The sequence below is a fragment of the Cupressus sempervirens genome, chromosome 4 (assembly GCF_028749045.1).
Source record: "Cupressus sempervirens isolate cs-2001-9-10 chromosome 4, ASM2874904v1, whole genome shotgun sequence".
Lineage (NCBI taxonomy): Eukaryota > Viridiplantae > Streptophyta > Pinopsida > Cupressales > Cupressaceae > Cupressus > Cupressus sempervirens.
In genome coordinates this window covers 89,289,888-89,314,384 of record NC_143121.1, presented here as the reverse complement: position 1 = coordinate 89,314,384, position 24,497 = coordinate 89,289,888, and the positions used below count along the sequence as shown (strand labels likewise).

At 34.0% G+C, this 24,497-nt stretch overlaps 1 protein-coding gene across 4 annotated transcripts in view; it reads right to left on the bottom strand.

Annotated features, from left to right (window-relative positions):
- The window catches only part of LOC149560050 (microtubule-associated protein 70-1-like), a 33,233-nt gene that overhangs the window by 1,722 nt on the left and 7,014 nt on the right, over window positions 1-24,497 (bottom strand). For 3 of the 4 annotated variants that reach the window (XM_089824435.1, XM_089824436.1, XM_089824437.1), the window contains one exon: window positions 24,273-24,463. In XM_089824435.1, coding sequence (XP_089680561.1) covers window positions 24,273-24,463 — 191 coding nt within the window. Of the gene's footprint in view, window positions 1-24,265; window positions 24,464-24,497 lie in introns of those variants that run through there. The other variant, XM_089824438.1, reaches the window with a different exon arrangement.

Genomic DNA, 24,497 nt, shown 5'->3' with positions numbered 1-24,497 from the left:
AGCTATGACCAGTACTGAGAGTCAAACATTTTCTTAAAAAAACATCTTCCAAACATCATGTAGCCTCATGCAGTCTTAGCAAACATGTAGAACCCAAAACAAGCTTAGTAAAATATATGGTGTGAATGCTATGAAAATGCGACTCAAAATAATGAAAAAACTGGAATGCAAGACCCAAACTCGCAATCCACACAATCACGAAATGATGTCTAAGATCTATGGTCAAATCAAATGATAAGCAATAATACCAACACAAAGACCTTACGAGACTATTGCTGCATAAGAATTTGCCAAAATGCTTCAGAATATGGGTTGCTCTTCAAACTAGCATAACTGTGACTGCACAATGAAGGATAAATGCTACTAATAATTTTACTACAGCTATAGGAAAGATAAGGGGGCCGAGATGTTAGTTATATGTTTGATCAATTATGGAGATTAAATGGCAAGACCAATGGTTGAGAAAAAAAGAGAGGGTAAGCAATATAATGCACATGGATTAAATATGTGCAAAGATAAGGAAAAGTGCAAATTCACAGACAAATAAATAATATGTATTTAAGGTGAGAAAATAAATAAATGTTTTGAACTTATTTTAATTTTGGAAAAGAGTGTCTGCTAATTGAAATAAACAATTTGAACATTATTTAATTATGGAGGATTATGGAGGATGAGATCCATAATGCACATGATTTACAAGGCTGAAGGATTGGATGTAAATACATGAAAAACAAAAACAAACATTAAAATAATTAATTAGGACTTTCATATGCAGAATAGGATGAAAAAAATTAATTAAAAGACTAGGTAGAGTGAATTATGGAGGGTAAAATCCAAAATAAGGATAAGATGAGGTGTAAATACATGAAGGAAACTAATAAATCATTTGACTTTCATATGCAAAACAGGATTCACCAATTTATTTATACAAGGTGTAAATACATACAGAAATTAATTTTTAAAAATTAACTAATTAATTATTAATTTATTTGACTTTCATATGCAAAATAGGATTAATCAATTTAAATAAAAGGTTGTGTAAAGTGAATTGGATCCATTTGATGTCAAAATTCAGACTTGAGCTTAGGATAGTGATCTTGAGGTTATAAACTATTATTTTTGTTATCATTTATGCGAACCCCTCGAATGAAACCTTCTCACTTCTCCCCTTATATCTTCCAATCCAAGGGAAAGTCAGACCTCATCATATCTGCCATTTGCAATGGTCACAGCCTTCCACAATTACCACCCTTCTCAAGAGTCACAGCCTTAATCATTTCTGCCCCCCTGCGCGAGTCACATGTGACCTTTCACAGCTGTCAGCCTTCGAAAGTGTCCCGACTCACAACCCTGTTTCTGCCCTTCAAAAGAGAATTACCATCCTTCAAAAGAGTCACAACCCTTCATCATTGCTACCCCTTGGAAGAGTCATTTCTTATTTTCTACCCCTCCCTTTCTTCTTTCATTAATTTTTCCTTAATTCCTTCATCCATATCCCCCTTTCAAATGAACACTTCTCCCTTTTATATCTTATGTTAACGAGAGTCACAACTTTTCACTACATGCCCCTTGACCTTTCAATAAAATTAAATAACATGTAATTATGTTATATTATTTTTTAATTTTATATTATTTATTATTAAATCCTATTTCAGAAAGGGGTCATCACAAGCATAGTGATTTTCTATCATGGATGCCTTATATTTCATATGTGCAAACAATGACTTATAGAGTGGTGGTGGAACAAAGGATACAAAACACCTAAATTACAATTTGCAATGATCGTGTGAGAGGAATTGGAGTTGTCTTTTAGTTCAATATTTAAGGAGGAACCAACTGTGGTTGAGTAAGGCAGAGAACCTAGTGTACATTCAATGATCATGGTGCTTTCTCAATTGTGGTTGAAGAAGGCTGAAAACCTAGTCTACAATCAATGTTCACGGTGCTTTCTCAATTGCGGTTGAACAAGGCAGAAAACATTGTCTGCATTGAATGATCACAGCACTCTCTCTCTCATGTAAATTCTAGGTACAAGGAGATGGATTGAGACCAACTTCTACTTAATGGAACAACCAAAACCTTGGAGGATGAAATGGTTGATGCAAGTGGCCTCAATATGATTTGCCCAGTTAATAACTTTCAAAGGAACTTGGGCTTGAGGGTGATGGGCATAGTAACATGGAGACGCATCCCCCCCTTTTTGCACCATGTCCCGGAGATGGGGATGCACAGGGAACTTGGGACTCCGACCCCTCATCTTCAATGGTGCAGATTCGGCCACCTTTGTTAGAGGATGGGGGGATGCCCTAGTGTTGACTATTTGCCGATTCGACTATTTATGTTCAATGTTCGATGTTCCAATGCAATGCAATGTTCAAGTATTTACTCTTTTACATATTTATATCTTATATTACAATAAACTAACATTTTAAGTACCATATCGTCGTATATACTAAGGCCCCTCTATTCCCCTCGTCTCAAAAACTTGCCCCCCTGTTCCACCATCCCCCTGTCAGATGAGTATCTGGTCTATCATAGTTGGAGACCTTGAAATTGGCAACATTATCAATGTAGAATGTAAAACTCATTCATTGGATGACATAATATGATATTTTAGATTTGTGATTTTGTCTTTTGTATGTATATCAACATTTGAATACGTAGCATGAACTTGAGTCAGGAATCTCAAAAGGTAACACTACATTTAATTAGGATTTGTGTGTTTATATTTGAATGTTCGATGTTTTGAACTTTAACAGTTAATTAGTGACGATATTATGTCAGGATTGTCAAAGCAATATCGAACACCTTCCCACTTTTGAACTTGACATCTATTCAAAAGTCTTATTGATAATTTATTTATTTCACAATTTTTTACTTCATAATTTTAACAAATTATATATGTATATGTATGGGTGCATGCATGCATGTATGAAGTATACAAATATTGTAATGTATAGAAAAAGGGTTCAATAGCTTATACATGCAAACTAGGGAACTAGACCTATTTTCATTTTAATTATGTTGGAGTGATCCACTTGGTTCAAAAGATTGATCACAAAGTAAATTCAGCAATCCTTGTGGGCAGTGGAAAATGATACTGAAATTGTGTACGATATGGGACGGTGCAAAAAGTGGAAAATGGAAGTTTCAGCATATATAGTGATACAGAAATCATATATGCAAATGACAAAACAGATCTGGAAATAATAAGCAGAGACAAAACTGTCTGAAAATTGAGCTGGAATCAAGCAGACCATTTGCCCAAAGCAACCTAAACCTGGGAACACAGCATGAGGACAAAACTGGTAGACCTGGGATCAAAAAGCTGCTCAGATGTTCTCCTGACAGTTGTTTGGAACTATTTCGGTCAAGATGATTGCAACCCTACATTTTTGGATCTGCGAAGGGCTGATCTGTAGCTCTATATCTCCAGTTGGAATCCAAAGCCATGTCTTTGAATCTTGACACGTGCACCTAGAAAGAAGGGAACTTATTGAGTTGATGAGGGTTTACCTAGGTCAACCATGGCTTTGGACTTAACCATGATACAGAATTGAACTTGAATTGAAATGGAAGCATGATGTAATGTAGCAGAGGATAGATCTAGAAGGAAGTATTTGAACCTTATACCTTGTTGATGCAATGCATTTTGGATGTAATAACAAGTGTTGGTGCAATAACATGACTTGACAAGACCTGCCAAGAAAATCTATCATAAACACAGATTTGCAAGGAGGTTGTTGTTGCTTTGCCCTGATGCTAGATTAGAAGACTCTGGCGGGAAGAAATGCCGCCTTAAGTGCTTGATCTTGATGGTAGATTAGGATGTTATGCAAATGTGGGGGGGCACAAAAGAAGTTTACCTCCACCCACAAATAGCTATTTGATTATTTGAATTGGGGCCCCTCTTATCGATGCAAGTTACCCAAAGTGACCCTGTCTTGGGTCAAGGTCACCCCTAGCAACCCTAACCTAGGGCAAGGATTGCCCATGTGGCTTTGATCTCCCAACTCAACTGAAGTCAAGGACTAGAGGTCTAGAATGCTACGTAGATGTCTGATTTTGGGCAAGTGTAAGCAAGATTCAACACGATCAAGCATAGGTCAGAAATGATAAAATGTGGCAAATAAGGGTATTGGCTAAACCCTAAACTAAAATGTAACTGCTACCAAGGGAGGACATGGAGTTTTGAAAAGAAAAGAAAAAAGTGTCCCCCTTGGTAACACTTATGTTTTAGTTTAGGATTTAGCCGTTGCCAAATTGTATAGGGATGTGTGTGTGCGCACTCCCAATGCAAGCATTACAACCGTACCAATACCAATACCAATCTCCAGGAAGTTCAGCTTAAGATACATGGCTAGATGTTTTGAATTAGTGTCCCAATGCAACTATTACAAACATATCAGTACCAATACCAATCTCTAAGAAAGCTCAGTCTAAGATACATTGCTAGATGTTTTGAATTACACCAAGCACAAGAGTACCAAATAATTACATGCATGGCAAATTTAACGGAACTCAAACAATGGGGGCAGCTGAAGTTCCCAAGTATCATTTTAGGCAAATGATGAAGATGCCTATAATAATATTTACTTTACAATTGAGCAATTGCTATTTATTACATACACATGCAAGCAAAAAAATAGTGAAAATCAAATTTTAGATGAACAGTCAAAACCATAGAAGCATAGATAGTTTGGTGAATAAATTGGCAGCCCAAAGTAGGATTGTTTGAAAAAATAGAGAAAAAATGGGGAAAGTTCTGAATTTGCAGAAAAAGGGACAAAACAGTCAATAACTACTTTTTTTTTAAATTACAGGACCTTTCCATAGCATAGATGGTAAAGGGCTTATATAAATGATTCAAAGCACTTGCACAACCTCCTAATATATTTTTGACTTGGAGGACTCAAATTTTAATATTGATTTTGTTTGTATAAATTTCAATCAAGCCATGATTTGAAGTAGCATCAAAATATGATATGGGCTTTCTTATTCTTCAAATTAGAATGACGCTTTCTTTGCAAAACATTGTAAATAAAAGAAAATCTTCATATTCATATAAGTAGAATCCGTTTACTAGAGTCCTCTAAGTTTCTTTTATTATATATACTCAGAAAACAATTATATGCAGGCATGATATACACTTCTGTAAAGTGATGTATACACATGTATAAAGTGCAAAAACTTTATATATGTTGAACAGACTGAATTGCATGAGTTATTTAATTTAGTTTTGATTAGCGTTTTAAATATCCAGAAAATTGACTAATCAAAAGAACTTATGTCATAATTGACAAGCTTAAAATGATTATAATGCTTATTGGAGGGTTCTTTGTTTTCTCCAAAATAAATAAGGCAAAACTTTGTTACCCTGTTCCTTTAGATCATATTGCAACAAATAAATAAGGCAGCTTTGTTACAGTCTTCTTTTGTTTCATATTGTAACAATTTTAATATTTAAAATTTATCCAAACAAATCAATGTTAAAAAACTTAGCATCAATCAAGCCATACAATGTATTGAATGTAGAAAGATAGGAAAATAAAAACTGTTATGGCCTATTTCCCGTGCTACTTCCCAACCCTGCAATTATTTTTGAGGCAGTGCAAGGCAGGAGAATCCCCAAAGGAGATGTCCTAGCCCCCAGCAAATAACCACACAGCGGAAACAAAACAACAATACAAGATCTGATACCAAATCACAGCTCTTTATTTAAAAAATAATTGTTTACATGAAATATGCCCGGCTGTAAGGCCTTCCAAGTTAGGGCCAGCTACAACAACAATTACAAAAAACAGTTCTGCAAGATACCTCAAGATACAACTCAATCCTAGCTAGCCCAGATCTGTAACATAACAGAAATCTGGTAGAAACCTCCAAGATCTCAACTTGTGCTCGCAAGCCACCAAGCAACCTCCTTGTTTCTAAACCGCAGCCACTAGCTCTTCTCACAAATGCGCAACTCCACCACAATCCTGCTGTAAACTGCTTCACATTCGGCGCTCTGTCCACAGACTCGGGAAAACTCGCCCTTCAGCTACTCCACGCTGCACTCAGGATCCACTCCCTCTGAATGAATTTATCACTCCATGAATGGATGACCTAACACTCCACAAGACCCCCAACTTATACCCAACTAAGCCACAAGTTGGCCTAGCAATTACAAAATTAAATAAACCCATGTATTAAATGCAAAATTTAAGCCACAAGTTGGCTCACAACAAACATTAAATACAAAATGTTAACCCTTGCGTTAACTTGAAGTTAACACACGATAACTACACAAAATACTAGAACAAGCCCCAAGTTTGCAACCAAGATTAAATGCACATAGGTGAGATAACCAAGACCACAAATAGGTCCACACGATCAATCCACGACACAATCACACGCTACATGCATTAAATGCACCAAGAACTCCAATTGGCACCAACAGACCACCGAGTGAGAGCAAACTCCCAAGCATCGCCGAGCTCCCACAAGCATTGTCGAGTTCCAACACATGTTGAGCACAACAGACCATGTCGAGCTTCCAGAGCATGTTGAGCACCACTCCTTCGACCGAGTATCAGTCCAAGCACCTTCCAAAGCAACTACCGAGCCTCCTCCCATGAACTCCAAAGTAGTCACTGAGAAAACTCAAGATGCTCTTGCATCAAGTTTTGCCATTTTTTTGGCCATTTTGGGGGAATATTAATATGATTTTAATGAACTTTAAATGCAAAAAGATAATTGAAAATCAAGGGAACGATTTTTTCATGAATCAAAAGATTTTTCAAAGAGAAGATTGGCAACAATTTTTTACAAAAAATGTTGCCATTTTGGAGGGTTATTAATATGATTTTAATGAACTTTAAATGCAAAAAGATAATTGAAAATCAGGTCAACGAATTTTTCATGTATCAAAAGATTTTTTTAATTAAAGATTGGCCAACTCTAGGATTTAGTATTAAACAGGTATATTCAAGATTTTTTGCAGATTTATGCTTCTATGGGGACTTAAAATAACTATGACAAGTAGATGTCAAAAAATAGGTGTATGTTTTTAAATCAGTAGTCAACAACTATAACAAGTTGATATCAAAAAAATAGGTGTAGTGCAAGTTTAGCAATAAAAGTTAGACGAAAAGGATAGGTTCACAGTAAGGAGTATTTAATATCATTGTTAGAATCTTTTCTCATAGCAAAGAAATAGAAAGAAAATAGGTTCAAGGAGGGGCCAATTAAAAGACCAAGAACAAGCCTATGCATTAAATAATGTGTTGTGCCATTTACTATGATCACTATTTCTATTTTAAAAGTATTAGATATAATGACTGCTCATCAAAGCAATCTTGAGATGACTTCTACATGCACACATCAAATCCCATAACAATTAAAACTTTGTGCAAGACAAACCTTCAATTACTTAAACAAATATAAAATATTAGGTGTAATGGCTCATCCCCATTGCTAATGATGATAAGATAAAGAGAAATCATTTATTGCATATATTACATACATGAAATAATGATAAAGATGACAATGCATACAAAATACACAGTAAAACAAATCTCTATTCACTCAAGTTTATTATGAAAAAGAAAACCAAAGATGGTTAGCCAAGGATTCCACTTCATCCAACTATACCATGCTACCATCTTTGACAATACACTTCATATTTAAAGCACCCAACAATTGCCGAGAGGAACACAACTGTCAATCAGCTAACACTAACAACTACAATTTCCCTTTGGAGATGCTAGTCTGCATATCTATAATCTTTCACATCCTTTTCTCTCTCATCCTGATGATGGATTGCAAAGTGTCATCCGAAATGTTGATGATAAAAAAAAACATACACAATCAAATCCAAAAACAAATTTATGCAAACTTAATATAGACAATTTAATCATCGTTGAATATCCAGTGTTTTAGAACATGGCAATAGGTATTGCACACTAACTACATCATCCACCCAAGTGAAAAAGTTGTCTTCCAAACAAGTATACATCAACTAATAATTGGAAAGATTATTGACAAGAGTGTAGACAAACTCAAAAGTTGTAGACATGGGGATCAAAAGGCCCCCTTGTTAGGATCTAGGACCAACCAATCTCTTCATCGTACTATGTACTTCTCTTTAGGTGATGCCAAAATCAAATCATAATTTTGTACCATTGGAAGGTGCCTGTATTATAAGAGATCCCACCAATAGTTGTCAAGGATGAATGATCGTATGGTGCCCAAAAATTAACTAAAGACTCATTTGTACAACATGGAATGCTTGTACTACAAGAGATCCCACCAATAGTTGTCAAGGATAAATGATCATATGATGCCCAAAGATTAACTAAGACCAGTGCATACAACATAGAAGTGCATGCACTACAAGAAATTCCACCAATAGTTGTCAAGGATAAATGATCATATGTTGCCCAAACACAAACTAAAGACTAGTTCATACAACATGGAAGAGTCCATATGCTAGACTTGTCATACACATGCAAAAGATCTCATACTTGTACGATACTAAACAATCTACCAAGAATTTTTTGTGCGACACTAAATAAGTCGTCATGAAGTTGCCATACAGTAGGCAACAAAGGTTGTACGGAATTGTCAACTAGTTGTTTTTGTACGGTGCCATATTGCTTAAAATCCCAAAATAAAAGTGTAATGTCCCTCTTTAACCTCGCCAATAAAAAATATAAATATATTTGTTGATTTTTTTTGCCTCTTTTTTGCATTTAATAAATTAAAACAATGCATACATGATGTGTGGGAAGTTTGGATGATTAACGTGAAAAAATAAACATATATGTTAAAAAAGAAGAGGAATACAAAGACAAAAAATGTGGCAACGTGGCCTAGGAGACAAGATGGCGTGTGCATTACTTGAGTGTAGGTATAAGGGAGTCAGGGAATCATTTCAGAGGAGGAACAAAGAATTTTATGGTGGACAGTTTAATTCTTTTGGAAGCCAGATGACTACATGAATGGCATCTTGCCAAACGTTTATCCCAATCTTCGATGTTGGAAGACATACCCAGGTCAGTGCAGTAGGTACTACAAGAGCACAAGCAGATATTAGAAAAGGGAAGTAAACTACAAACGCAGACACAGAGGGATCTATTATTGACAAACGGGAAGAAATTTAAGACACTACATGCTAGAGTAACGATGCATAGTCATAAGGGTGTCTCTACAATTCAAGAAATATTCTTTCAATTATGCAATCAATTTGATTTTCTTGTAGAGGATGCACGGCAGTTGGGTGACCTTTTGTGGGAGAAGAAATTGCATGTAGTACGGACTCAAATCCTGTGTTTTTCAGAGGCATACGAATAAACAGATATCCCTAGTGATAAAGAAATATTGCTCAAGAAACTATTGAGAAAGATTCGATTAATGAAGAGATTGAATGACAAGAGCTTTGGTCTTTGATAACAATCGTCTTTGGCAAGATGTCACAAAATCGAATGGCTTAACAAATAGAACACTTACAGCAGTTCTAGCTATAAAGGACAAACTGATTCGACTGGGGTCCATTGAGTGGGTAAAAGAAATACAAACCTAGGATAGCTAACTAGAGCGATTATAAGGAGCTAAGAGAGCAAATGCAACAAAACTCTCATTGATTTCAATGGCTATCTATGAGTAGTCATTGTTTCAAATGACCATGCATGATCTTGTGAGCATGGGCTTCGTAAGGCTCCAACTAATGCAATTGATTAGGAGAGCAAACCAACGATGGGATTGAACGCAGGAAACATCTACAGGTTAGTGCTAACTTTTGAAAACTCAAAGTTCAATTCAATATCACTATGTCTTGCTATTCATATGAGTTGTACTAGAAGTAAAAGAGGTTTAAATGTTTTTAACTATAACATTGTGGAAAAATCAAACTGTAGTTTCTTAATAGCTTTTCAAAATGCTATTTGTTATATTGTGTAGCACGGATATTTAGTCTAATCTCTTTTAAGGGGTCATTGTTCAGTTTTTTATTGTTGAAAAAATATATTTCAAGGGGGGATCTCTTTATAGAAAGTCTATATGATCAATAACGTAAGTGAAGTTTTCAATTTGTGCAATGCAAGTCAGTAGTTGATGGAGATGTCATATGGTATCAATAAGTTGCACTATCCATATGAAATGTTACAAGCATCATACGAAAGAAAAACTAAGATATTGTACAAGAGACAAACCAAGGTGCTTTAGACAGCTAAAGAGTCATACAAGATAATTAGACTAGTATCGTACATGTCAAATGGAGCATTGTTTCGGCATACAGAATCAAGTTTGTGTCGACTATACATTGTATGAGGTTAGCAAACATATAGAGGACTGTAGAATCAATATAAGTTGGTTGTATTGACTCTTCCTCTACTTCATATAAAATTGGTACAACAATGATTTTGCATTCTCTACATCGTGTTGCCAAGTTCTTGATGAGATTAAATCTTGCCAAGACTACCTTCGATTGCTTCTACCAAATACAAACATACCCTCGCCAAGAGTGGAATTTATAAATTTGCCAAGAGTGTGAATCAAACACTGGTCTCTGAAGAGTCTTCATCATTTTTTGATTTCTAATCACATCCATTTTGATTCCTTCTTTCTTTTCCTTTGAATTTCCAATGAAATGGATTTCTCTTGACGAACCCTTATATGCCCCATACCATATATTTTGCTTTGCATACTATCAATGCATCATCCATAACTTCATACGCTTTAATCACTTGCTCTTAAAAGTTGTGGCTTTAAGGAAATTACATATTGATAGGAATACCTCATAGTACTCCATTAACCAATCAAATAGTCCATTCAAGGAACTTGACTCATTATCACAGCAATCTTCCAACCTGACCACCCCTTTATCAATCAATTCAATGCCTTCTTTCGTCCATCAACAACTCTTCATCTTCAAACTCTGATTTGGAAGGATGCCATCTCCTTATTTGTCGCCTAATTTCTCAGATTGATAACGTACTTCTTCCCTTTACTCTCGATTGAGAATTTACTTTGCTTCAAATTGTGGGTTGTGTTGGCAATGATCAATCGACCTCTCCCAAGAAGCACATCATATGCCTTCTTTCCAATGGGATAACTACAAAATCCAAGGAAAAGTGTTGTGTGCCATTTGTTACCTTTTGTGCCATCAATGTCCATAATGGCTTAATTCCATGTTGTTTAGCACCTATCAAATGGAAGGTTAGTAGCTAGAGTTTTGGTTTCCCAAAGCACTAGGTTTTCTTTCGCATAACTTGACTCCTGAGCATTTGTCAATTTGTCATTGTTGTAGGACTTTGATTGTTATTGATTTATCATTGATTGTTATCTTTCGATCTCTTGTCATCATATGTCTTCCTCTTCGCCTCAAGATGTCATGTTTTCACTCTCAAGGTCCATTGCCCAGTTGTAAATATCAACACACGAGGACATAGGTATAACTTTCATCTTCTTGTGCACAAGGGAATAAGCCCTTCAATTAGCCACCTCTTCTTCAACTAGTCATCTAGCTAATTCTCCAACTTGACAAACAATACCTAGAGCCTACGATTGTGTGATGAAGGATGCTTCCCTTACTTACCCATACACTTACAACACAACAAAGAAATAAACAAAAAAATGCACGAACAAGAACACTTGCTCTCTATTATCTTCAATGAAATGACTTGCAATATTCAAAAAGAAACATGCTACAGCCACATGGGAATTTTCATTACAATAATCTACAAGCCAAAGCCACCATATGCACCATCACAACTGCCCTATTAATCCCTACTTGTCTTCTTTAAATTGACAAGTTTAACCGCCCTGGAAGGTTCTAAAAATTGTAACTCCCTATTTTTAAGTTGACCATCTTTATACTATTTTCCCCTAAGATGGAAACGAGTTTCAACACCCATTGTTGTATTTGAAGCGATTTGCTTTTTCCTCCTAAAGTAGCACAACTTTTGGAGGCCATGTCATGTAAACTGAGTACCCGATTGGCTATTATAACCACTTTTTGGAAACCTCTCAAACTGCTCTACAACTTGGAAAGCAAAGCATCGTCCTAGGCAAAGTTCAACCCTCTTTTCAAAGCCAATAAGGCCTTCAAAACTGAATTAAAAGTTTTTGTACAACCTCACTAAAACAAAATTCAAAATCTTCTAAAAAAGACTTGATCTTGCCATGAAACTTTGTCGACGTGCTCATATATCCAAAATGAACCTCCAGGTAAGTAATTGGAACAAATTGTGCTCAAATGAAAAACTTACTAAAAATAGTAAACTAGCATAAACTATTAACACTACCCAAAATAGCCCTTACAAAAACTAGACGATAGTTTTTTTGGGTGATGCAAGATTGCTCTTACACCCTAAATGCACTTGCGGCAAAGTGTAAGGTCATACAATCTCATTCTTCCCTTGTTTGGCATTATAAATTTTGGCAATGATCTTATTGTCGTCCCATACCAATTTAAACTCTACCTTAAACGCACTCTCCATTGTTAACCAATCAGCTCTCATACCTTGTAGTGTTGTAAACAATCTCATCTAATAGTTCATGTCCCCATAACTGCTTGTCATATAGATAGTCTCCAAGATTTTGTGGTTCTTTGTGAACTTCAACAATTTTGGTTGATCCACATTTGGACTTGTCAAGGGAGTCATCATCTTTATCACCTACTTGCTACTATTGCGACCGCTATGCTCTACAACTTTCCCTACACTTAGGAACATGTACATCCTCTACATATCCAACCTCCAATTTAGCCAATCAACTCAAGTACTTTCCCCTCCATATGGGGGGTCTTTAGATCGAATCCTCCAATCTTAGGTGTAATGACATACTAAGCATAAACAAATAAATTTGAAACCAAAACAAATACAATGAACACAATAATATTTTTTTTAATACAACTAAATACAAGTACAAATACATAGATTGAACCACTCTCAATCTAAAAACCTCAAAATGAAAGATGATATCATCCAAATATGTTTCCATTAATATGTTAATACATATAGAGTTTAGTACAATAATGAAAAACAACATCTTTCTTAATCACTAATGTCCAACATAGGGACCCTAGATGTTGTTTTAAGAAGTAACTATGCTGTCGCAAAGATGTTACTACTTTTTTCAAGTTTCCACATAACTGTTTGACAAAATGTCACGATTGATATTACTAACAGCAAATTACTAAATTTCAAATTTTCATATGATCTCTTAATACTGATGATACGTAGTTCGAACACAAAATATTTCCACGACATCGACTGTTGACAATCATAACGAACTTGCAATAACACTACGTTGACAACTACCAATACAGCTTAATTCGAGTTTCATGCTAACTATTTTTGACAACTGTTTGATCAAATGTTTGTTCTCAAATTAATATAGTTGTTTGACAGTTAAACTACGTTTTAGGTTTCAACTAACTCAAATGCCATAAAAGCCACGAAATATCATTCTCACTGGGTTCGGATTTTACTGAAGCCAACACCCACAATATAATCACATTACCACAATACAGAACACATCCAGGCGCAACACAATAATCCGTAAATTCCAACATCCTCACACCCAATTCTAAATACAAACAAAACAACGAATTTCCCAAGCTTTGCATATACTTTAATGTTTGATGTCGATGTTAACCATATATCAACTAATACACATACCGAAAACTTAAACACCCTGAACTCGGCTCTATGGAAGCCACAACCTCATAACATTACACATTTCCACAACATGAAACCAACACTCTACTGCAAACTATGTTTTCAAATACCCACATTCGAGTATGGAAATATGCACAACTCGATAGCTTCATTGTCGAACTCTGCATAGGCCCACACTTGGGTGTTGATATAAATCTTCATACAAACCAAATTTTAACATTCATAAACTACAATTCCAGACACAACAGAATTAAGATAGGGTTTAAGAGAGGCCCCCTACCTCAAAAACTCAGTAGATGGAAAAACACTCAACTCAAAGGTCTGAAATACAGCTCGACTCCAAAGCCCCAAACTGGCCACAATCTCCACAATGAAGGATAGCAACAGAATCCAAATATCCAACCACAATATAACTCCCAATGAGTTTTCCCTTTGCTCGATTTCATATGCAAGAATTTCCTTCCAACTGAAACCCCTCATATTGCCAAAACTCCAGCAACAACACGTGTAAATCAAAACAGAGGAAAATGGCTCAATTTCTGGCCATGCACAGCAACAATCTCATTCACACCAAACTGGCCGACCAAGGCCTTTAATGCAATAAAAGCCACATAAAGATGAAATGAATAAACCCGCATCTCTCAAAATGTCGTGCATACGGTTATCTCATAGCCACCGCCACAATATTGGCCATGTTTAAAAACAACAACGAACATATTACCTTAAGCATAATGTATGCGAAACCCTTTAGGGTTTTAGGTTAATAAAACTTTGTTTTTGCAAATATGATATGCTAAACACATCCATAATAACCACCGCGGGTTTTTTAAACCCCATTTTAAATTAGCAATTGATTTAAAAAATAAACTTAATGTATATATATATATAGACCCTTTAACATAACAACATATATATATATATAACATGCCAAAAGAACATTAGGAAAATACCTAAAACAAGAACTCATAACTTAAACATCAGACATTAATTCTAAATACATCATAAGTTTGTCAGATTCATAAATGTCTCTATCAAAAGCTTAAAATAGAGTAATTCTAAAACAGAAAGGTTTTATCCAACAACAGTCACATGTCCCAAAGACATTAATAAATCCAAGTTCTACAGAAATAGAAACATAATCATCCGAAAAGAACTTATAACCACAAAGTCTTAAAATGCAGTAAAACTGAAGTAGTGGGCAGGCATGACACCAATCTTAGGTTTTCTTAATATAGATAGATTCTCAATGCGATTAAATATGGTAGTGGAATATGTTTTGTCATGTAAATTTATGGCATTTTTTTCCCAAACTCCCTTTCAGAGTTGTTTAGTGCAAGTTTCCTTCTCAACTGTGACTTTGGATGATGGTTTGGATTTTACTTCACTCTCGAAAAGGGCTCTAATTGAGAAATCTTTCCACTAGAGTTTCCTCAATTTTTTCCTCTAGCCTTCTTTGTTCTCTTTGTCCTACAATCCTTGACGATTGCCCCTTCCATAGTTCTTTAGCGTAAGTTTCCCTCTCTTCTTAATTGTGACTTAGGATGATGCTTTGGCTTTTACTTCACTCTCAAGAAGGGCTCTAATGGGGAAATCTTTCGACTAGAGTTCCTAAAACTTTTCTCCCCTTTGTTCTCTTTGTTCTACAATCCTTGGAGCGTGCCTAGTCACTTGACCACGTTGTGGCCTCATCTCAACTTTATTGGGATCCAAGGGCATGAATCATGCAGATTTGACCCGATTTCTTTAAGGCAACAGAACCAAATGTTTACAACTATATCTAATGAATTACATACAAGATCTAATAATAGAGATGGTAGTGCATACCAAGATATAGAAGTAAAATACGTTTGTATTCTCTTGTAAGTTTATTACAGAGAAGAACACGGATAGTAGGCCAAGAATTCTAGTTCATCTCACTATACCATACTACGTTCTTCAACAATACACAACATAATTAAAGCAATTGTTGATAGCCAAGAGGAACACAATTGTCAACAAACAAACACTTACAACAACCCAAAAGCAACAATAAACTTAATACAAGCAATTAATACATTGATAGATAACAAATATAGATAACACTTACAACAACCCAAAAGCAACAATAAACTTAATACAAGCAATTAATACATTGATAGATAACAAATATGATTAGACATAACAATAGGCAATATACGCTAACTACACAAATCAAATGAAAAATTCACATGCTCAAAACCCTTTTTCAATGGATAAATAGGGTAAAGAAAAAGCCCAAGACAGATTACACTGATTTTACCTTTGTACCAACAATTGCATAAATGCTTAAAAGTGGATTCACTCGTTTTATAAGTATTACACTAATATACAAGAAAAATTGTCATTACCATAAGCACAACCCATGAAGATCATCTTCAAATGGCTTCAAAGACATCAGTGAAATCCAACAAAAAAGTAGATATCTAATGAAAGATATATTTTTAAACCCCTAGTTAATTTACACAAATATTTAAGCTTACCAAAATTAAGTTGATCCCACACTGATAAAAATTGCGAGTTGTATGTGATTTGTATGTGATGAGCATTGTGGATGAGAGTGACTTAATTTTTAAATGGTCCAAAAAAAGAACCTTCATGTGGAATGAGTCTAAAGAGTGCAAAGTGCAAAGCAGTCGATTATAATTTCATTGTTTCATCCCCTACTGATAAACGCTTGAAGGTCAATATTTTATCGACTACAAATAAATGCTTAAAGGTAACATAATTGAGGATAGATCTACCAACCTACCTAAGGAGAGACATCATTAGTATGTTGACTCTTCAAGGTCTCTTCGAATGACTTCATTGGACACAAATCAAATCATGAAATCTCAAAAATCCAAATAACCATTTCATTATTACAACACTACCTTTTTCAAACATTTTCAATTCATCAAAAAAAGAAACAATTAAAGAAGTGAATCATTCAATTGTGATAAGCTAAAGCAATTATACTCATAGCATAGCCTTCAATTCAGATTTCCTTTATGCTAGTCTTAAATAATAAGTATTATACCAAATCAAATTCTAAGTGCAAAATATCTCAAATGACAAGGCTTGAGTAAAGCCCAGAGGTGAATTTGATATTATAATTACCTTTGTCCAAGCCATCTAATCCCTTAATTAGGTTAAAGCAAGGACAATCTATCAATCAATAAAACCAAAGATAAGTTATTCAAATTGGACCTCCACTTATGTAATCGTGCACATCCAACATACGGGACATATAATGTAGCCCTTTGATATCTCATATTTTTAAGCACTCCCCTATCTTCAATTGCAAGGAGGTGCATTTCAAGAAATGTATGCCTTTCAGAAGAGTTTTTTAGAGAAAAAAGAAAAATCTTTGTACTCGCAAGATTCTATTGTGTTTTGCTTGCATATTCATGTTCATATCCATAAACATTGTCCATAGAAATTCACTTTAAATAAAGCTACGAGAAGCATGCATATATTTAAAAAATTGCCCTATTCACTTTTGAATATTGGAATAAACAATATTTCAATTTAATGCACATTAACCACCGAGTGTTGAATAATTGTAATGCCAAACTCCATGCACAAAAGAAAATCACTTTATATATAAATCTCTATTACTATTCTTGAACCCAATGTTGCCAAGAGATAGGTGATGGGGATAATACAAGAGATAGGTTCAAATTCTATTATGTTGCTTTTTTAAAATGGTAGAGATACTTAACTATATAAGGATTATAAGTCTTTGAGTTTACATGTAACTCTAAATAATAAAATAATAAACAAGCTAGAGGCCTTACTTAATTAGCAAGTGCTTCTTGTGGAAGGCATGAGGTCAGGAGGTAAAGCGTACACCCCCTGTTATGATTAAACCACGAACAAAAATAACAATTACATGCATATATAAACAATATCAGAAAATAATAGATCACACAGAAAAGAACACAAGACACCAAGATTTAACGTGGTTCACCCAATCCCTGGGCTACATACACCAAACAGCACATCTGATACTATTACGATCCAGTGACTACAATGTGATTACAATTTGTAATCCCTTACAGCTCAATATCACCGCAAGAACTAATTTTCGCATCACAACACTGAAACAATCCCTAACCCTAAGCCCTTTTATACAAGTATGTTTACCACTTTAGGGACATAATTAATAATTACATGTCGGCCCAAAGAATTTATGAAGTATGTAAAGTACTTTCCTGATCAGTCACCACAATCTAACACGGCCCACATGTACTCGAGGGAATTTTGTGCCAAAGTAAGCAATCACATTAAAAAGTTTGGCCGACGAATTGCAATTTATAGGAGGGGCTATCCAATTCCTACAATCTAAAAACTAAAGATAAAAAATAAAAATAAAAATTGGAGCTTGATTTTTTTGAGCAAACAAACTACAAGAATTAGAATCAATCAAAATTAAAAAAAACAAACTAAATAAATTACATTTAAAATATATACACCAAATATGGAGCTTTTAAGTATCCAATGCACATGTTCAACACGAGAAGAAAAATAAATTTTAAAATGGAAATAAGAGCATGGCCTGCTTTGATTCTTATCCTTCTCTGCTACTCCATTACACTGCCTAGCTCCTCCATTACATGTTGCAAAATGCATATGCTACTTCAATGCTCGACTCTATCACTTCAGCTTCTGCAAGACCTACTAACTAAATATGAGCTATTGTTGAAAAAACTAAAGACATCAAAACATTTTTTACCCACGTCCAACGTGAAGGAGCCCAAGAAAATCTACCTCCATTGCTACAGTAAACCATAAAAACTATTAATATCATGTAATACTTGATTGAATCCTTATCTTGAGTAGTTGAACAAACACAATTCCAACCTACAACAGATAGTTGAATGAAAGCATTATCAACCCATAACATATGTTGCGCCTAATATTTCCTAACTAGGCAACTTTCATCAAAGAATTGTGCTTTCTTCTAGAAAACAGGATCCCTACAATAGGAGCATCTAAAATTATTGGTTATTTAAAGTTTTCATTTCATTTACATGCAAAAATAATTGCTCTTTAACTAGAATTGTTTAGTATACATCCTCGAATTTAAAGTGGTCACCTATGCAAGGTTTGGGTTCAAATTTGTATTTGGCAAGAATGAAATTCAATTGATAAGTTCAACAAAGACAAAATATGTAGAAAAATAAAATCATGGTTCTATTCACCTTATATAATTTCTATTTTTCTATATAAGTAACATATCTGCAAAATTATTGTTTTAAATAAATTTTAAATTATAATTTAACTGTTAAATTATTGATTTTAAATTTAAACAATACTATTTGTTTCCTTACATTTAGATATTTTAATTTCAATTTGTTAATATTCATCCTTACATGATGTTAAAAATAAATTAATCGCTTAAAATATAAAATCTTAATTTTTCATGTTTGAATATAAACTTTAAAAAAAATTAAAATATTAAATACTAATATTTAACAAAATGAAAAAGAACTTTAATGTAAAATAAAATAGCATTTTATTTTATAAATGTCCATTATCAAAATTTAAAATGCATATTTAAAATATTATAAAAGAGAGAAAGAACCTAAATGAATGAAAAGCTAAAATAATGTGAAGAGATTTCTACAATCCATTATTTAGAGCAATACAATTGTTTCTGGGTTTGATTGTGCAATATTTTGTATCAGCGTTTCAATCATACTTTGTAATACATAATTTTTGCTAAAATAACGTGAAAAGATTTCAACAGTGCATTGCACTCTACAATGAAGGATCATTAAGTGTGATATGAATCATTGATGCACACAATCAAATCCAAAAAAACTAAGTTAATTGCTCTAACCTAAAATAAGCCTATAAAATTTGAATTTCTATGTGAGCCTACCTATAAGTTTTGACATGAGTTTGGCATTTTTTTCAAGTCGACAAATAGCAAAAGTAGCAAAAAAATTTGCAAGGCGACATGTGAAAATGGAGTCTGAAGTCGACATCATCATGCCTACCTATGTAAAAATGTATAAATTATCCACTACAAAAGAAATGAATTGTAATCTAACCAAGAAAATTATTTGCTCACTCCTCAATACTCAACTACATCAGTTACCTTTTTTTAAGGCAGAGGCAACTTTCAATTATTTTAATTAGTTTTTCAAATGTTTTCAAGTTTTTGAACTTCAAACATGATATTTGGCGAGCTCTATGATTGTAGACCAACATGTAAAAATTTCTTACCAGAAGTAAGCTCTTTTGAATATACTTTACAATGGACTAAATTTCAAATAGTACAATAAAAGCCCACCAATAAAAGCTAGTATCAATAAAAAGCCTACCATGAAAAACTACTTAAGAAAACTCTACAACTGCAATTAAAATATTCAAAAACTACCCTTACCACATTGCGTAATTGAATCCTCGTATTGAGTAATTGAACAAATCTAGGCCCTAGACTAGAGATATTAGTTGAAGCTCTACATATTCAAGGCATTGGTAACCTATAATATAAGATGCACTTTTGTTTCCTAGCTAAGCAACTTGCATAAGTAAATTGTACCTTTTTCTATAGAGAGAAGGCTGGCAAAATGGTCTACTACTCTCTTTGGTAGGTTGACGTTTAGTTTTCATGGGGCTTTGAAAGGAAACCCAGGAATCAACAATATTGGCAGCATTTTAAGAGACGACAAGTAAAGGATGATCTAGGCTATAGAAGACATTTACAAATGACCATCCCTCCATTGAAATAAGAAGAGACTAACTTGGATACTAGCTTGATTTTAATTATTAATATAGTACTAACTAGTGTTTGCAATATTTCAAGAGACAACAAACAAAACACATTTACAAATAACCACCCTTCATTAATATATGAAGAGACTAACTTAGATACTAGCTTGATTTTAATAATTAATATGACTTTTCATGTCATTGTTGAACTACCTCCCATATTAACCTACATTTAAATATATGAAGAGACTATAACTTAGATACTAACTTGACTTTAATAATTCATATATGACTTTTCATGTCATTGTTGAACTACCTTTGAATATAACATATAATAGATTATAACATTTGACGCTTCAAAACAACACCAAGAATCAACTATTTGTTGTCTACCTCTAAGCAATAATATAATAACCTTATCTAGTAGATGGAGCACAAGGTGAACTTCATTGAGCTATTCTTTATACTTATAGTTCTCAATTGTTCGAGATCTACTGCAAATGGTCCTCTTCTCTGGTTGTCATCCTCCAAATCAACAACCATAAGAAGATACTCGTACACAATAACACCAGATATGTTAACTAGGGAAACCCTTGATCAGAGGGAAAACTCCAGTGGGGATGGTACCCACAAAATGATGTACTAATATAAATGTTCCTTGTTAGAGGATGGACTCTGTTAGGAGCCAATGAAATACATTCAATACATATCATTCCCTATTAAGAGACTTTGAATCCCTGTTAGAACATTCCAACCCTATTAGGAGTTGTAGAAGGCAGAGGGACCCATTGTCCAAACAGCTTCAAGTGCAAGACCACTAAACTCATTGTCCAAGTGATCTTTGTATCATTCCTTATAGAATAATAGAAATGTATAGCTCATTTTCTTCTCTAGTTATACAAGTTAAGATAATATCCATCAACACATTGGATATAACAAGATTTTGGGAGTATGGGAGGAATGCTCTCTTTTTAAAATTGAATAGCGTTCCCCATTTTGTGCATATAAAAATATGAAAATGATAATTTTTTAGGAAACAAAATTAAAATGCTAAAGCCCCTTGAAAGCTTAAAGTGAAACAATTGACCAAGTCAAGCACATTATTCATAATTTCTAAAATTTCAGCTGCTTTCAATTTATTTGATTAATTTTTTACACCTTCAAAACTATGTCTCTATGTCCTCCTATCCTATAAAACTTGGAGAAACACATATTAAGGATGCAGCAAGTTGATTGATTGATGCTTGTTAATGAGACATATACAACAGCGAACAAGAGAATGAAACAATACGCATATTATTGCAAACCTAATTGTTGCTATAGGTACTTCTCTAAAAGAAGAAACATTCTCATCAGAGATATTATCATTTTGTTCAATTGGTTGCTGCATGAGATGAAAAAACTTTCTCTAAGTATCTCAAATTTATGAAACATATAACATGCCACTAATAGATTTCAATAAAGGCAACAAGAAAATATTGAATCTCCATAAGCAATTAGTTGTGCAAGCGTACCTGTGTGTAATGTCCCTATTGAGGATATTCCTAATTTCTTAGTCTATAAACGATATTAATAACAAAAAGATGACATTAGGAATATAAAGAATGGTAATATTCAAATCCATACAACATAGTATATTCCTCCCAACCAATCACATCGTGAATTCCTTGGAAATGTTTGCAAATGGCAATTATCAAGGCTGCTGATCCTTGACGTGCCAAGAGCATGGAAGGTGAAACTTGGAACTGATTGAATTAATGAAATCAATGGGTACATATAGCAAATTTCCAGAGCTTCAAATGAAGCTAAAGTCTTTTTCAGAAGACTAAATTAAAATAATAAATAAAACACCAAAACAATCATAAATAAAAGATTCTGCAAAGCTCGCTAAAAACAGCAAAAGATACTAAAATATTAACAGAATCTAAAATATTCTAATAGAAGGTGGGCCACCCTTCCACCTCTCCGTCCACTTTGGAGAAGACCACAAGCGTGGAAGGCTGGTCATCCTTCCAACTGTTCAACTTGGTAAGAGCATGAAAGGTGTTCAACTTGGTAAGAGCATGAAAGCGGGGGGTCATCCTCTATTCTCAAATGTTTGTAACAAATTATTTTCTGCTGCATTCTGGTTTTTACCATATGAATTTATTCTTCAACTGAGGGTATAAACTCTTTTGAATTGCTTATGAACGATGAGTTTGAATGTTTGATGTTCAAATGATTGATGCATTAATGATTGAATTGATTGTTTCATTCCTTAAGAGACATGTGATGATTGATTCTTGATTTCAGGATGAATTGATGATTGATTCTTGATTTCAGGATGAATTGATGATTGACAATGATTTAACTGCTTGCTTTTGTCCACGTTGTTGATTTTAACTTTGCTGATTGATAGATTGCTTGATTTCTTGATAAATTGATGAGTGGTGATGCATTAATGTTTTGCTTGGATAGAGTCTCTTTGACTAACTTAGATACCTTATTGGTCAAAGAGTTGCCGCCTATTACAAGAACCGAGTCTTCACCACCCTTCACTGCTGCCTTTGAGATTAATTATTTATATCTGGCTTATTCCTCCTTCTGCATTTATGATTTATTAATTCCTTGCATGATGACAACCTCCCAGGGAAATGATCTCCCTCTTATATCATATTCTTAAGGAAGGCACAACATTTTATGACTTCAGCCCTTTAAACAAGTCACAACTATTCATCCTTAATTGCTGGCTTTTGAGAATAATCATTTAAATTCCTAATTTATTGACTGCTTCTTTGCCAATTGATGATCAGTAGATGTCCTCGAATGAAATGATCTCCCTGTTACATTTCATGTCTGAGGGAGCTATAACTCGTCATTTTGCCCCTTTTGACCTTTCATTAATAATTAAATATTAATTATACCACATTTTATTTATTTTTTTCATATTTTCATTCATTATTATAGTTTTTAATTAAATCCCATTCCAAAAAGGGAGTGTGGGAGTGTGGGAGGACATGTGTGGATCAAATTTTTTTTAAGCATTAGAAATAGAACTCCCACTTGACCAACAAAATTATTTAGAATGTTATAAACTCCTTGCTATAAATATAGATCAAATGTGATCCTTCAAAAATTAGCAAGTAAGGAACAAGAACTACACATAGCAATATCACAAGAAAGGAACAAGATCACAATCTTTACTGTTTGAGCATAAATCTATAAATGCTCCTGTAACCAACAAATTGCCATTTGCATAAACATGTTTGTGTTTATTCCTTTGAAATTTAGCAGTACTCAGTCATCCAAATAATCATTTATAAATAACCATATTTTCCTTGGGAAAGTCCTCTCAGTTTTCCTCAATAATTGCACCGAGATTTTTATAATAAATCACCTTAGTACATGAACTGTACACTTTTGTATAATATGGCTTAGCTCTCTTCACTGAAAATAACAAGATTCATCTCCATTTCTTGCAATGCTTTCCAAACTAAACATCTAGTTATACATTGGTATTTTTTTTTAAATTATGAACCCAAATGCAGAAACCCATAACAAAACCCCGTGTTTTCTAGCAACTTATAATTAAAATTATAAATAAAAGTTTACTACTTTCAATTATTAATTTTGGATTTCAAATTGTAGGGAAAAGGCAAGCACTTCCTTGAGGCTGAACAGTGACAGGTTCTAAAAATAAGGAGTTGACAGAAATAACTTGTTTTAAAAACATACATATAGCTTTCATTGTATATAACAGAGGATAAAGTGTTTTATAAACATCATATTCTTAATGGTAATAAAGGTCTACTCACAAAACCAGTGTCGTCTCTGGACAAGAATATACAAAATTGAAATTATTAACTACCAAATTATAGAGCAAAAATCAGAAAATGACAGAATCAGTACCGTCCAGAAGAAAGTAGATGAGCACTACTCATAGATCCTTTGGTATTGCTTAGACGTCTTGCTCTTTGCTCATGTTCTTTGTCCACCCTCATTGAAGCAACTTCTTTCTCCATGGCAGCTACTTCTCGTCGCATTTTCTTTGCTTCAACTTCCATTGCTTTTGTTAAGGTATCCACTTTTTTTGCCAGCATCTGAAATGTACTTTAGAGCTTATATCAGTAATGT